General features: G+C 45.5%; 2 protein-coding genes across 7 annotated transcripts in view; both read left to right on the top strand.

The window, feature by feature from the left end:
* Positions 1 to 118: 118 nt before the first annotated feature.
* puf60b (poly-U binding splicing factor b) lies at positions 119 to 8479 on the top strand. Of its 6 annotated transcripts, XM_047024340.1 has the most exons (12): positions 124 to 204; positions 758 to 845; positions 1221 to 1316; positions 1474 to 1563; positions 2199 to 2249; positions 3351 to 3512; positions 3688 to 3780; positions 5069 to 5282; positions 5418 to 5650; positions 6353 to 6467; positions 7389 to 7651; positions 7810 to 8479. In XM_047024340.1, the coding sequence occupies exons 3-12, from the start codon at positions 1236 to 1238 to the stop codon at positions 8107 to 8109; spliced, it is 1602 nt and encodes a 533-aa protein (XP_046880296.1). In that variant the 5' UTR covers positions 124 to 204; positions 758 to 845; positions 1221 to 1235; the 3' UTR covers positions 8110 to 8479. The 6 variants fall into 6 exon arrangements, with proteins under 6 accessions (XP_046880297.1, XP_046880295.1, XP_046880293.1 ...); XM_047024341.1 differs by lacking the exon at positions 758 to 845 and having other exon boundaries at positions 119 to 204; positions 5418 to 5608; XM_047024339.1 differs by lacking the exon at positions 758 to 845 and having other exon boundaries at positions 119 to 204; positions 7401 to 7651.
* Positions 8480 to 9043: 564 nt separating this feature from the next.
* Positions 9044 to 13213, top strand: part of scrib (scribble planar cell polarity protein) — a 60360-nt gene continuing 56190 nt past the window's right edge. The window contains 1 exon segment of the mRNA XM_047024278.1: positions 9044 to 10348. Within this exon segment, the coding sequence (XP_046880234.1) occupies positions 10190 to 10348 (159 nt within the window). The 5' untranslated portion in view covers positions 9044 to 10189.

Below are 13213 nucleotides of genomic sequence, written 5' to 3'. Positions count from 1 at the left end.
TGTAAGAGGCAGTGAATAAATCAAACTTATATACCAAGCGCTATGATGTTTTAAACCTGGCAACCAAACTGTTCAACGCTTACGCTAGCTCTCGCGACGACTGGTTCTGTGTGTGTAGGATATCGCGACGCTTAGCTCCTGCCCGCTTACACAGTCGTCGGCCCTCTCAAGAAGGTGTGCTTCATGGCGGTGACGGAGGTTGCGGTAAATAGATCTAAGTTATTTTAATGCACAAGTTACAATTCAAATTTGTTGCGGTTTCATTTGCATTGTTTAGCACATTTATTTTATTTTAATGTACCGTATCTAAAAATCAGCTTGCGAATTTTCTTTGCACGAACAATGCTTGCTAGATGGATAAGTAATGCTAACTAACTAGCCATGACGACGAGGCCCGTGTTGGATGCAGACGAGACGGCAATAGTAGGCAATGGCCACTTGGAAGATACGAAGTTAGGCATAGATCGTTAGGTTGTTGTAGCGGATAACTTTGGCCAAAGAAGTGCATTGTATTATTTCGTATTAACATAACCTATAACATACGTTATGCAATTGTTGGCTAGCTAGCATAGGTACTTGTTATCTTGCATTGATACACAGCGGTAGCAAGTTAGCCATTTTTGGGAGCTAATGCTATGGAGCCCATTCAATTATGCGTTGCCTAGCCTTAAAATAATAGTCAAAGTTAGCTGGCTGTAGCGAACGTCATGCCGCTGGTTATGGCTTTGTTAGTCTGAAAGCATTTTCTTTTCCTCAGAATTTGCTGAATTGTTAAGGTCCCCCCCCATCAGTCTTGCCTGGGGGTTATCCTACCTCTGGTGGTCCCAGCGATAAAAAGGTTGTAGGTAAGGAGCTTTGTCTCTTTTTATAGCTAGCTATCTAGCCTAGCTATAAAATGCTAGGTGGGTTTGGCGTCCGCTTGGTTGACGCTGCGATCAATCGGGACAATTCTGGTTGCAAGCTAGGTAGTTGCTTACTCTAAATGAGTAGATAGCTACCCCATGTATGTCCTGACTGTTTTGTATTTTAACTTGGGTGTGTGATACGTTAAACCGTATCAAAAGTTACATTTCGTGACGATGCGTGTGGGTTGTTTCGTCTGATCCCCATGCGGCATCAGAAGGAAGCTAACGTTTTCCTCTTCCTTTTTTTGTTTGATGTATTAAAAATAATTATATATTTTTTTGTATAAATATAAATACTTTTGTGCGCTTATTCAGGGAGGCACAACTGTAATGATGGAGAATGGACAGGGCACAGGCTCGAAGCTTGGCCTGCCGCCTCTCACCCCAGAGCAGCAGGAGGCGCTTCAGAGGGTAAGAACAGCCTCTCGAGCACCCAGGTTGTATACATAAGGATGTCGCTGTCTAATCGCTACCCCATTTTGTTCGCTCTTGGGTCCTGTAGTCCCATGGAGCAAAGTTGTATCCACACCTGTAAAAACATTTTTGCCTCGTTTCTGTTATGATTCAGGCAAAGAAGTATGCTATGGAACAAAGCATTAAAAGTGTCTTGGTGAAACAGACCATCGCCCACCAGCAACAGCAGCTCACCAATTTGCAGGTGAGACATGCTCAAGGCCTTTTAATTTCACACTAACAAAACTCCACGCCCTTGATTATGTTCTTATGTCTTGTAACCAACTTCAACGCTTAGACCGTATCACCCATAGTAACGTGTAATAAGGGACCATTTTAAATCAAGATATGACCCTTTATTTACCCTTTCTCTATACACCCATCAACCTGGGTTGTTAAATTATTCGATTACAGCTCCCTCTAGGCCCTCACATTTTAATTGCTTTGTTTTGCAAGGTAGCAATTCTTATTGCAACAAATACAAGAATTGCATGTACATTACACATTGTTATAGCAAATTAAGCAGCTCAGGATGATGGGAGGGCAGGGGTGTCTGTTCTTGCTTCTGCACTTCTTCATCAGGACGACATCATGAGGACGACAGTGCTGGAACATATTGAAAGCTTTGCATTTTCGTCTCCATTATAGCTTTTTAACGTTTCTAGGGGTAATGTTATAGGGTTATAGGACTAGGTGGATGTAGAAGAAGGAACATTGTCTAGATTGGGGATGTACAGGGCAGTTTGTTACTGAATGTCTTAAAGATTGTCTTAGAAAGAAAAGCTAGTCGATATATCTAACCCACCTTTCAGTACTTTTTTCGTCTTTACTGTCTTTCAGATGGCAGCAGTGACAATGGGCTTTGGAGATCCTCTCTCACCTTTACAATCGGTCAATAGATTATTAATCCTTTTTTTTCTGTGCGCATTCCTGAATATACAAAAGGACTGTTACCCTTCTCCTCTGGCCTTAAGGGTTACGGTCCATAGCAGATGACCAAAGAATGCATATTTCAAAAGAAGACACGGTTTTAATTGCAAAGAGACATTTAGCAACCAAATATTGTGGTGTTCAGTTTAAAAGCTGAAATGCTATATAGCACTTCAACTTCTGATGATAACTATTGGTTATGGACTTTATAGATATCCATAGCAGAATTTCACATTATACTGTATTTGATATTTTTTAAACCTAACGATTAGTCTAATCTCCTAGTATGGACAATCACATTGTAACCTAGAATGACTAATCAAGATGATGCTAAGAACACTAGTACACTGATGCAGAAATCCATGTCTCCTTTATAAATATGCAGCAACATTGCATGATTTCCAAAGACAAATCTAGACATGGGGCTAAAGAGGGCTAACGGTCTCTTTCAAATCTTAGAACTGACAGGAATCCCTCTTTGGCCATCTTCAAATTAATGTTGTTAATGAAACCAGTTAGCCACCCCTTTTCTAGTCACAGATCCGTTTGTTTTCCTGTTGGGGATTAAAGGTGTGGTTGACAGTCCTAATAGACTGTTTCAGTGGTAAACAACCCCTCTTGAAGGCTTAAGACGTAACTGAAATGCATTTGAGGCCTTATTCTGGATGCCAGTCCCCTGATCTAGATGTTGATTTAATTTTGGTACATGTGGTAGTTCCTGAATTGCATCCCTGGACTAAAGGTTAGTCTCAGGTACAATCTTATAGTGAGGTGTAGGCATGCCCAGCACGTAAGTGCTTCCATGCATACATATGTACGAGTGAAAAAGTCAAATGCATGTCCATTTCTCTTGGTAGATTCTAAATTGAAATTCATTGCAAAATCACGCCTGTTTGATCGATAGTCCTAAATGCAGAGTGAGACATTGGCCTGAATATTTTAAGTTAGGGATAGCAAAACGAATGTAAAACAAACAAAATAATCACATAGTTTGATGTTTGTGTGTGTGTGGTTTCTCTGAGCCTGTAAATCATCCTGGTGTGTGTTTGTCCTGGTCCCCAGGTGGCAGCCCAGCGGCAGCGTGCTCTGGCCATCATGTGCAGGGTGTACGTGGGCTCCATCTACTATGAGCTGGGGGAGGACACCATCAGACAGGCCTTTGCCCCCTTCGGCCCCATCAAGAGCATCGACATGTCCTGGGATTCTGTGACTATGAAACACAAGGTGGGTTCGGTCTGTCACCTGTGCGGGGGGGGGGGGGGGGGGGGGGGGGATCAAGGTTAATTGAAAAGCTAGAAGGAGCGGCATGTTAAAGTGTGTCCCAGACAAGACACGTCCACCGTTGGTTTAGATATGAGTGGTTGGTTTGTGTCCTATGCATGTCTCTGTGTCTACGCAGGGTTTTGCCTTTGTGGAGTATGATGTGCCGGAGGCCGCACAGCTAGCTCTGGAGCAGATGAACTCGGTCATGCTCGGGGGGAGGAACATCAAGGTGAGTGACCTGGAGTGACTGCCTGGAGGACCAATCGGGACAGGGCTTTCATTCCTTTAACCCTCTTTTTTTCCCCCCTGTTTAAGTTTGGGGCTCCTCAAGCCCACCTGGAAGCATAAGTACTCATTCCACTGCTTCTTGTGTAACTGAATTACCTTGTGAATTTACTACTAATTGGTGTCACTTAAATTGTCTGAAAGAATCTAAAGTCACTCTCATTTTTCTTTCTTTGCTTGTGTTCGTGTCCATGTCGTTTACAGGTGCGTGCAAGTTTCCCTGCGTGTATGTGTGTGTGGGTGATATCGTGTCTCCCTGTGTGTGTGTGTGTTCTGCTTCCATGGTGTCACCACATTGTCTTAGTGACCCGTTCCAGTAGGATGCCCTGCAGCGCGTGACGCTGCTCTGTGTCCAAGATGTGCTGATGATGGGCTGCGCCTGGTTGGTGTTGCTTGGCCGCCCCACCTGCAGCACAGATCCTGTACAAATTCGCCGTGCGCGTCTCGTAGGGACCTCGTCCGAGGCTAGGGAACCTTAGCTAGCCAGGTAGCCTTCGACCGAGGCTCAGTCCACTCACCTCGCCTCCTTCTCAAAACTTATTGGGGGACAAGATCCAAGGGACTGGCCCCTTGGACCCTCTTCCACAATCCTCTTTGGGGAGGCGACGAGGAGAGAGGAAGTTAGGGTAGGCTCCCTTTGTTTTGGTGAACTGCGTGACCACTAGCTTGTCTTTAGCTGCAGCTCTCATCTCAGGTGTCCTGTACATGCCCTTCTGGTCTGGTCAGTGGTGAGTTGGAGTGTCTTATGGACATAACTCATTACAGCAGCTGTAGAGAAAGTCATTACAGCAGCTGTAGATAAAGCCACGATGTCTGTTACCAAGGCACATGCTTATGTAGATTTGTCAGCGTAGAATAAGAAATTGTTTTTTTCTTTGCCGTAGACTTTTTGACAACATGAGTATTTGGATGTAGATTGCACTTTGCAATGTAGAAATTGGTTTCAAGAGCAAAGTAATTTTCAGGCTTTAGAACTGAGTCCATCTTGTCAAATTGCAATTCTCATGAACTTGCCACAACCTTAACAGGGTGGTGTGGTGGAGATGCAGCTAAGCCAGCTAGTTGACCCTTTGCGGCATTTTGGGTGGTAGTCCTCGGTTTATAGTGAATCTCTCCAGAGTCTCCTTCTATGGCCTCCTATTGCGTTCCTGCGAGTGGAAGAAAACGTAGGCGTTTTCTGAAGCTATGACCCGTCATTCAGTGGCCCTGTGCTGGTATGATCTGTGCTGTAGGTGGGGCGGCCAAGTAACATCGGTCAGGCGCAACCCATCATTGACCAGCTGGCAGAGGAGGCGCGCGCCTTCAACCGGATCTACGTGGCATCCGTCCACCCCGACCTCTCGGACGAGGACATCAAGAGTGTATTTGAGGCCTTTGGAAGGATCAAGTCCTGCACGTTAGCCAGAGACCCCACCACGGGAAGGCACAGGAGCTTTGGCTTCATCGGTGAGCAGGGAGGCCCCCAAACCCCCCCTCTGCGAGCCCTCAAGAAGTCCTGTTGTTCTGCGTTGGTCATTTTGAACACTAACCCCCCCCCCCCCCCCCCCCCCCCCCCCGCCGTCTGTTCCTGACCCCTGACAGAGTACGAGAAGCCCCAGTCCTCCCTAGACGCAGTATCCTCCATGAACCTCTTTGACCTAGGGGGTCAGTACCTGCGGGTGGGCAAGGCTGTGACTCCGCCCATGCCTCTCCTCACCCCCACAACCCCCGGCGGTTTGCCCCCAGCAGCAGCCGTTGCTGCGGCAGCAGCAACCGCTAAGATTACGGCCCAGGCAAGTATGAATCCCTTCCAAAGGGATCTAATGGCCTTCCAGGTAAATATAACTCAGATTTAGCGAGATATGACTATCACCCACACAGAGTAAATGTTAAACATAGCCTGTTTGGGAAGAAAATTTGTATCAATGAACAGCTTGCTGGTCATGAATCCCAGAGCTCTGTAAATAATTTTAATTGGTTGGGAAATAGATGTAGAAATGACATTCTGAGTAGAATATGTGCCTGCTTACATTTAAATGTGCAGTGCCGTGTTTTAGGGAATGTAGTCACACTTGCCTTACTACTTTTTTTCCTACCTTTTGCTCAACACGCACAGAAAGTGCATCCCCTAAGGCCAAAGCCCATCCACTCTGTCATAAGTACTGATGATACTGGGCATTTAGACTCTCCTCATGATCTAATTAGTAGGGTTACAAGTTAATGAGCCCCTTGAGTCTCCTAGCTCAAGCAAGCATGCTCTCTTTTCACAGCTTTCTGTTTCAGTGGCACATTGATAGTCAGCTTTTTACTTAATATATTGTTATTTAAATAGAAGTCAGTCAATGTAGTGAAAATCATAACAGTATGTATTGATGTCGACACTTGCTTCAGGAATCTAGTTTAGTTTTTATTTATTAATGAAGGACAGGTAAGAATTGCAAAGATGAGTGTTATGTGGCAATGCTGTGTGATTTGACTGTGCTGCCTTGCTTGTCTGTGTTTTCCCTGCTAATGTCTCCGGCCCCCCCTCTCTCAAGGAGGCTGTAGCCGGGGCGTCAGTCCTGGGGGCGCTGGCAGCGCCCCAGCTCCTGGGCCAGCAGATGGGCATACCTCAAGCTGTCATGGCTGCCCAGGCTCCAGGCGTCATCACAGGTGTGTACCTGACTATGATCAAGTCAACCAGACCTCGGCCCGTTATCACAGCCCTTGTCCAGTGCCGTGAAACCAATGGATTAATTCGTTTTTAGAGTAATTATAATATGTATTGATAAACTTTTGTGTGTGTGTACAAATACAATACTTGTATTTGTATTGTATGAGACGTGTGAGTCTTTTGTATTTAGGGCTTTTATTTATTCTTTTATTGTTTTACTGTACAGCACTTTGTGTTTCACTTTGGATCTTAAAGTGCTTTATAAATAAATTGCTTGCTTGTATTGATCCACATCTGGAGTGCACAATACTCACTGTTACCCCACCCCCAGCTGTCAAGAGATTTAGTGAAAACTACTCTTAAACTGACTCATCTGGCTTTGAAAATGTTAACTTAGTAAATGCCACCGGCCTTGGCCAGTCAAGACTGCAATTAAAATTAATCCGTTTTTTTATGCAGTTCCGTTTTTTTGTTTTGTGGAAATTAATGATGCTTCTCTTTGGGGACCAATTAGTGTTCTGTTTCTTCTGATGAAACAGGATGGGGAATGGCAAAGCAGGGAAAGCTTACTGCTGATGGACAGCTATATTTTTATACTTCATCTCTTGAGTGACTACAGTATTCACACAGTTGGGGTGTGGGGTCGGGGTGGGTATTGTTTGGGTTTTTACGATGCCGGTTCCAAATTGTACTTTTAAAACTGTTCCGGTGCCTGAACCAATCTGCGTTCTGATTTGATAGGGTTCGGTACCCAACCCTAGTGTGAAGTGATCCTAGACTGAGAAAATACATCTGTTTAGTTTCTTCATTGGAACAATCTCCTAAATTGAAACAAACATTTTGTACCAGAAACTAGGCCTTTGAGTTAAGATTTGTGTATTCCTGGTGTCTGACTTGTATGACCACCTCCCCCTCCTGAGGTGTGACTCCAGCGCGCCCCCCCATGCCAGTGCTGCCCCAGGTGGGCCTGGTGAACCCAGTGTTGGCCTCACCCCCAGTCCTGTCCAACCCTGCCCTGGCAGGAGGCCCCAACGCCCTGCTGGAGCTGAAGAAAAAGGAGAAGGAAGAGGAGCAGCAGCAGGACGGGACGGGCCAGGAGATGTTGAGTGACCAGGAACACATGAGCATCTCGGGCAGCAGTGCCAGACACATGGTCATGCAGAAGCTGCTGAGGAAGTCAGAGGTGAGGAGGAGGAGCTGGGGGGAGGGGGAGGGGCTGGGTGAACCTTGTTTGTGCGTCAGTTGTTTTGCATGGGGAGTATTTTTCAATTGTTGACAAATTTGAGTGGAAACTAAGTCTAGTGATGGTTCCTGATCCTCTGTTTGTCTGCACCTCTTCAGTCCACAGTGATGGTGTTGCGAAACATGGTGGGTCCCGAGGACATCGATGATGATCTGGAGGGAGAGGTAACGGAGGAGTGTGGCAAGTTTGGAGCTGTGAACAGAGTCATCATCTACCAAGAGAAGCAGGGAGAGGAAGAAGATGCAGAAGTCATTGTCAAGATCTTCGTGGAGTTTTCCATGGCCTCTGAGATGAACAAGGCCATCCAGGCCCTCAATGATCGCTGGTTCGGGGGCCGTAAGGTTGTGGCAGAGGTGTATGACCAAGAGCGTTTCAACAGCAGTGACCTCTCTGCATAAACTGTCTGAAATGGCCACTTAACACCCATTCTATCCATAACTCAAGGCTCAAACGAATGTCAGTCAGTGCTGATGCTTGAGATGTGGAGCTCCTTTTTAACTTGTAATTATTTTTTTTATTGATGTCGATATTAATATTATTCATAGTTCCTCTTCAGGAATTGGTTTAAATGAATTTTGCGCCTCATGGGTTTTGTTTTGTCACAAGTGAGACTTTTCTTTTTTTTGTATTTTCAGGTTTTCGTAATCAGATCTTGAGAAATTTTGACTAGATATTCCTAAAGTTTGCTCATATTCTCTCTTCTAACAATGTTGTCTCTTAAAAGTTTGAGATATTGGTTTCTCCACAAAATAAATTCTTCAAGTATAATTTTTGGGGTGATTTTTCTGTCTGACAATGTCGTTTAATAAAATATTTACAGATACACAACTCAGATACTGAATTGAAAGCGATGAAAAATAAGGAACATTTTATTTTTTTGTATCACTTAAATGACTAATCAAAAGTGTATACGGGTACTACTTAGATAATGAACGTTCCGTGGCTATTTTGACAGCAGAGGGCAGTATCTGATAACTATTGCACTCAAAAGTGATGTAAGGGCATCCTTAACCGTAAGAGTTGCTGTTTGACGTGTCTTGTAGAATAAGAGAAGTGAGGACTACTCGGTGCACATTTTTCAAACCGGGACAGCTGGTGTTGCAGGGCGGGATTTGCATTCGGTTTACTATTTTCGTGTTATTTTGGTCAACCCTGCACCTGATAACACTGGTATGGTCGAGGATTTTTATTTTGTTATTAAATGCTTGGACTGCTTATTTGAGCTTTCCTCTTGTCTTAAAGAGTTCAGCTGGAATATAAAACGAATATACCCATTCACAACAACAATAAGGAGGAGCCGCAGGGCGGAGCTAGTCTGTCGTGGTTATCCTCTACCTCAATCACATCACATTCTTACCACACTACTCACTGTTTGGCTGGCTAGCAACTCAGCTAGCTGTGACTTTATTATCTGGAAAGTATTCAGTAAACTTGGTAACTACGTAATAAATTCAGACTCGTTCAATGCGACATTTGAGGTTGCCGTCCTGACTGATTGTCGCTACTACCTAGGACTTCTGCGTAGCCCCTCATCGATTAGCTTCATACTGTATAGCTAGCCAGTAGCTAAGCCACAAAGCGGTGGCAGCTAGCTACCATCGTCTCGCTCTAGCCCTGCCCCACACCCCTCACCGGCCTGGTGCAAGAAGAGGGGAAGCAATCCTGTTGCTGGTGCCGCCTCTACTGTTTTATTTCTACACGACGTTTCACTTGTTGGTTGCTTGCCGGGTCGATTGCGCGACAAAGAAGTGGCAATATTCAACAGCCACACTAAACTGCCGGCGAGGACAAGTTTACCCACACTGACGCAACTGGACTGAGGTCAGGACAGGAGACCGCCTGTGAGTCGTTGTGTGTTGCCCGCGAGCTACAATAGCTAACTAGCTACACAGACAATTTTTGGTAGCTTGCTAGCAAGTGTCTTTTGCTGAGAAGAGTATTGGCCATCTAGCCTAAGCGGCAGAACAAACATTTGACACGGACACTGTGAACCCTTTCGTTTGCTAACAGATACAAGGTGGAGTGTATCAGCTAGCTATAATTGCAGCTAGCAGGCCAGCTTTCCTGTGTTAAGTAAAGCTAACCTTATTTTATTATCTGATTCCATTTAGCTATTGAAATGAAAAAGACTGTAGCCAGTTTTAATGCACGTGTTTTTAAATTAATGCTATGTTAACTGTGTCCACATTTTAACTTAACACTTCAGTTAAGCGAGGTGGGTAGCTAACGTTATAGTTTCGATCTTTTGTAAAACGGAGGGTTTAATAATCTGGCTGGACACCCACGAAGAGAACTGGAATTTAATTGGATACGGATACATTGTGACCATTGTTTTAACTGGATTATAACAGCACCGCACCCACTTTAGTGTCAGTCGGAAGTTTTTTCATTTCCCTCACCCTCGACAACACTTCCCCGTTTCTCTCCGATGTGGAGTGTTGAGTAGCACCGGCAACCAAAACCCCACGGCGGCCGGTCATGCTGAAGTGTATCCCGTTGTGGCGGTGCAACCGCCACGTCGAATCGGTGGACAAGCGACATTGCAGCTTGAAGGCTGTCCCCGACGAGATATTCCGCTACAGCCGCAGCCTGGAAGAGCTTCTACTGGACGCCAATCAACTTAAAGACCTACCCAAGGTGAGCAACCAGTGGTTTTAATAACGCTTCTGAAAATGGGTTCCTGGAGCGAGAATTTCTCTTAAGCACAGCATTGATACAATGAATGCATGGGCCTACGACGGAGTGACGTGCACCATATACTATTCAAACTTTTATTGGTATAAAACTACTAACCAACGACAAGAGACGTAGATCAGTGACTATAATACATGCAGCGTTGATGACCTGTATTCGCCGAGATGCATGTTAATTATTGCATACCACAGGAGAGGCGAGTGGGCGTGTGATGGATGAATGATAACTAAGTGGACATACTCCGGCAGAGGCAGGAGGCCGATAGCTGCTGCTGCATAGTGCAGTGGGCGTGCTGCATGATGGCCAATGTGCCGACGAAAGGAGCTGGCACGCAGTTTGTTGCCCGCAGTAACGGCATGGGCCGGTGGGATTTTGAACAGCCGGGGGAGGCATGTGTGGAATGAGTCTTCCTACCATCACACCCAGGCTTTTGTCATTTGAAATATGACAGAACTTCTACTTAGTTACCCATGTAGTTAATTTTGGCTGTAACTAAGTTTCATAATATGTAACCAACTGTAAAACACACACACACACCTTGTCTTTTGGCATTTCTGGGAATTACAAACCCGTGATGTGAGCGCTGGTGCAGAATACATGCCAGAGAAAGCACACAGCATATCTGTATGCAAACAGACAGAATACAGTTGTTGTCGAAACAACAGAGACAGTCTTCTTTAGCTTTCTTACTGGTAGTACCCATTCTCAACCTTGAACTGTGCGTGTGTGTGTGTGTGAGAGCGTTTGCCGTTTGTGCTGACCTGGCCATGAGACAGTCCTGTCTATGACTAAGCTAAGAGGACTTGGCTCTGGCCCCCATGTTCACTAAAGGGGCAGAGACAGAGAGTAGGGGGATGGGGACCTCAGCATGGCTACTACACACAAAGACAAGACACTTTAAATATTTAATCTACCTTCAAGCTAGTTGTGTGTTTCTCCTGACACACACAAGGAGTACTGGTGTGGGCTGTTGGCTGGCACGAGGCTGGTTGCCGTGGACACTGTGACACCCTCCTCTGACCCTAACTCTAACCAGTGCCGACAGCCCCTCTCTATGTGGCACAGGCTTTGGACAACAGACACAAATGTGAAGCGACAGAGCAGGCCAGGAGCATGTCTCCGTCCGTGTTGCGTGCAGACGGGGAGCATACGGTGCCCCTCTGGCCTGCAGATCCGGGAGGGCTTCAGAGAGGGAGCGCCTGGAGGGGGGGGGAGCACTCTGGCAGAACCAGGTTTAGGAAGAGTGGATGTACAACACTGAAATGTGACTCTTTTTTGTGGTAGTTAATAAGTGAGTGTAAAGTTTTCCTGGATAAAGAGCCACTGTTCTGACAGTGCCCTTGTTGTGGTTGGATGATGATTGGATGATTTTAGGGGTGTTCCATCGCAATCTTAGAATTTCTGCAAAGGCAATACTATGATTTAAAGCTTAGTAAGCTTGTTTCCTTCAGGCGGCTTCCATGTCCCTTTTGTTTTTTTAAAACGCATTTCATTTTATTACCCACATGAATTGAATCATCTTTTATTGACTGTCTGTGTCTGAGGTGTCGTAAAGCCTCCTTTTGGAGTTGCTGTACTGAGACATTGCGGGTGTGCGTTCACCACCGCGTGTGGTTGGCAGATGTCATTTCGAAATCATCGGCTCACTGCCATCCCACTTCCACAGAAGCGTCCCCACAGAGAGGGCTGGTCAGCGGGCTCCAGCCAGGGCTCCACTGGGCAACGTGGACCCCGATGGCTCTCGTCAGTCCTCCAGCTCTCTGCTTTTTATGTCCATATGTAAGGTTGCAAAGTCTTTCGGTACGTTACCACAACAGCCTCTCTAATGCGGTTAAAACATGCAGATCTTCTTGCACTGTATAATCTAGTCATAGACAGTTAAGTAAGTGTGTGCTGGTCAATTTAGTGCCATGTTGGGGGTTGGGAGTTGTGGAAGGATGGGGGTGGTTCTGGTTTGGGGGGGGGGGGGGGTGAGTGGGGTTTAACAGGGTGAGCAGATGGTGATTCCCAGGTCTTAAGTTCCTTGTGTGTCTCCGGCCTCCACCTGGCAAACAGAGATTATATGTGTTGTAGTAAAGGACTTTTTATTCTTCCTATTAGCCTCAGTGTGGTTAAAGAAATGAAAGAACATGAGTGGGCTGTCTTAGAGCTCTCCTCCATCTCTTGGTATTGTTCCAGTTAGTTTCTGGCGGTAATAATATTTCCTTTTTAGAAGAAAATAATACTGAACATTATATAATACTGTGAAGAAGCAAAGTATATGTTTTGGACAAATTGTGTAAGCGTTGACTCTTGACAGATGGTGAAGTCCTAATGTTTTGACCCCTGTGTTTTACTACAGTGGACTAACTCATTCTGGGTACCACACAGCAGGGATGGAGAGGGGTGGATGGGAAGGGTGGGAGAGGGAGATAGATGGAGAAATAAAGGAGGGGAGAGCTAGTTGCAGTGCAGGAATTCCCCCTTTTGCCTGTGTAGCCTCAGTTCTGTTTTGTCATTATGCAACCCCTAATCTCTGCTACTCCTTAATGTGTCTTTTGTGTTGCTGCGGCTAAGTAGAGGTCCTCTGTGGGTTTCACAAATACCAGGATCTGGTAATCACGCCAGTACCGAAATCACAGAGGAGCTCTGAACACAGTTTACTGCTACTGCGCCTCCCCGCTTATCTTTGGTGCTGTTGTGTTATAGTGTATGTCCTTGTTATCATCTTTTAATACTGAACTAGCACCAGCGGACTTGCAGTCAAGTTCACAGTGCTCTCCCAAAATGCAATAGTAACCCATGGAGAAAGGGGGCATCTTCAGAGTG

The sequence above is a fragment of the Hypomesus transpacificus genome, chromosome 8, assembly GCF_021917145.1.
Source record: "Hypomesus transpacificus isolate Combined female chromosome 8, fHypTra1, whole genome shotgun sequence".
In the NCBI taxonomy this organism is placed as follows: Eukaryota; Metazoa; Chordata; class Actinopteri; order Osmeriformes; family Osmeridae; genus Hypomesus; species Hypomesus transpacificus.
Note: the sequence above shows the minus strand (reverse complement) of the source record. Positions and strands in the feature narration are given on the sequence as shown.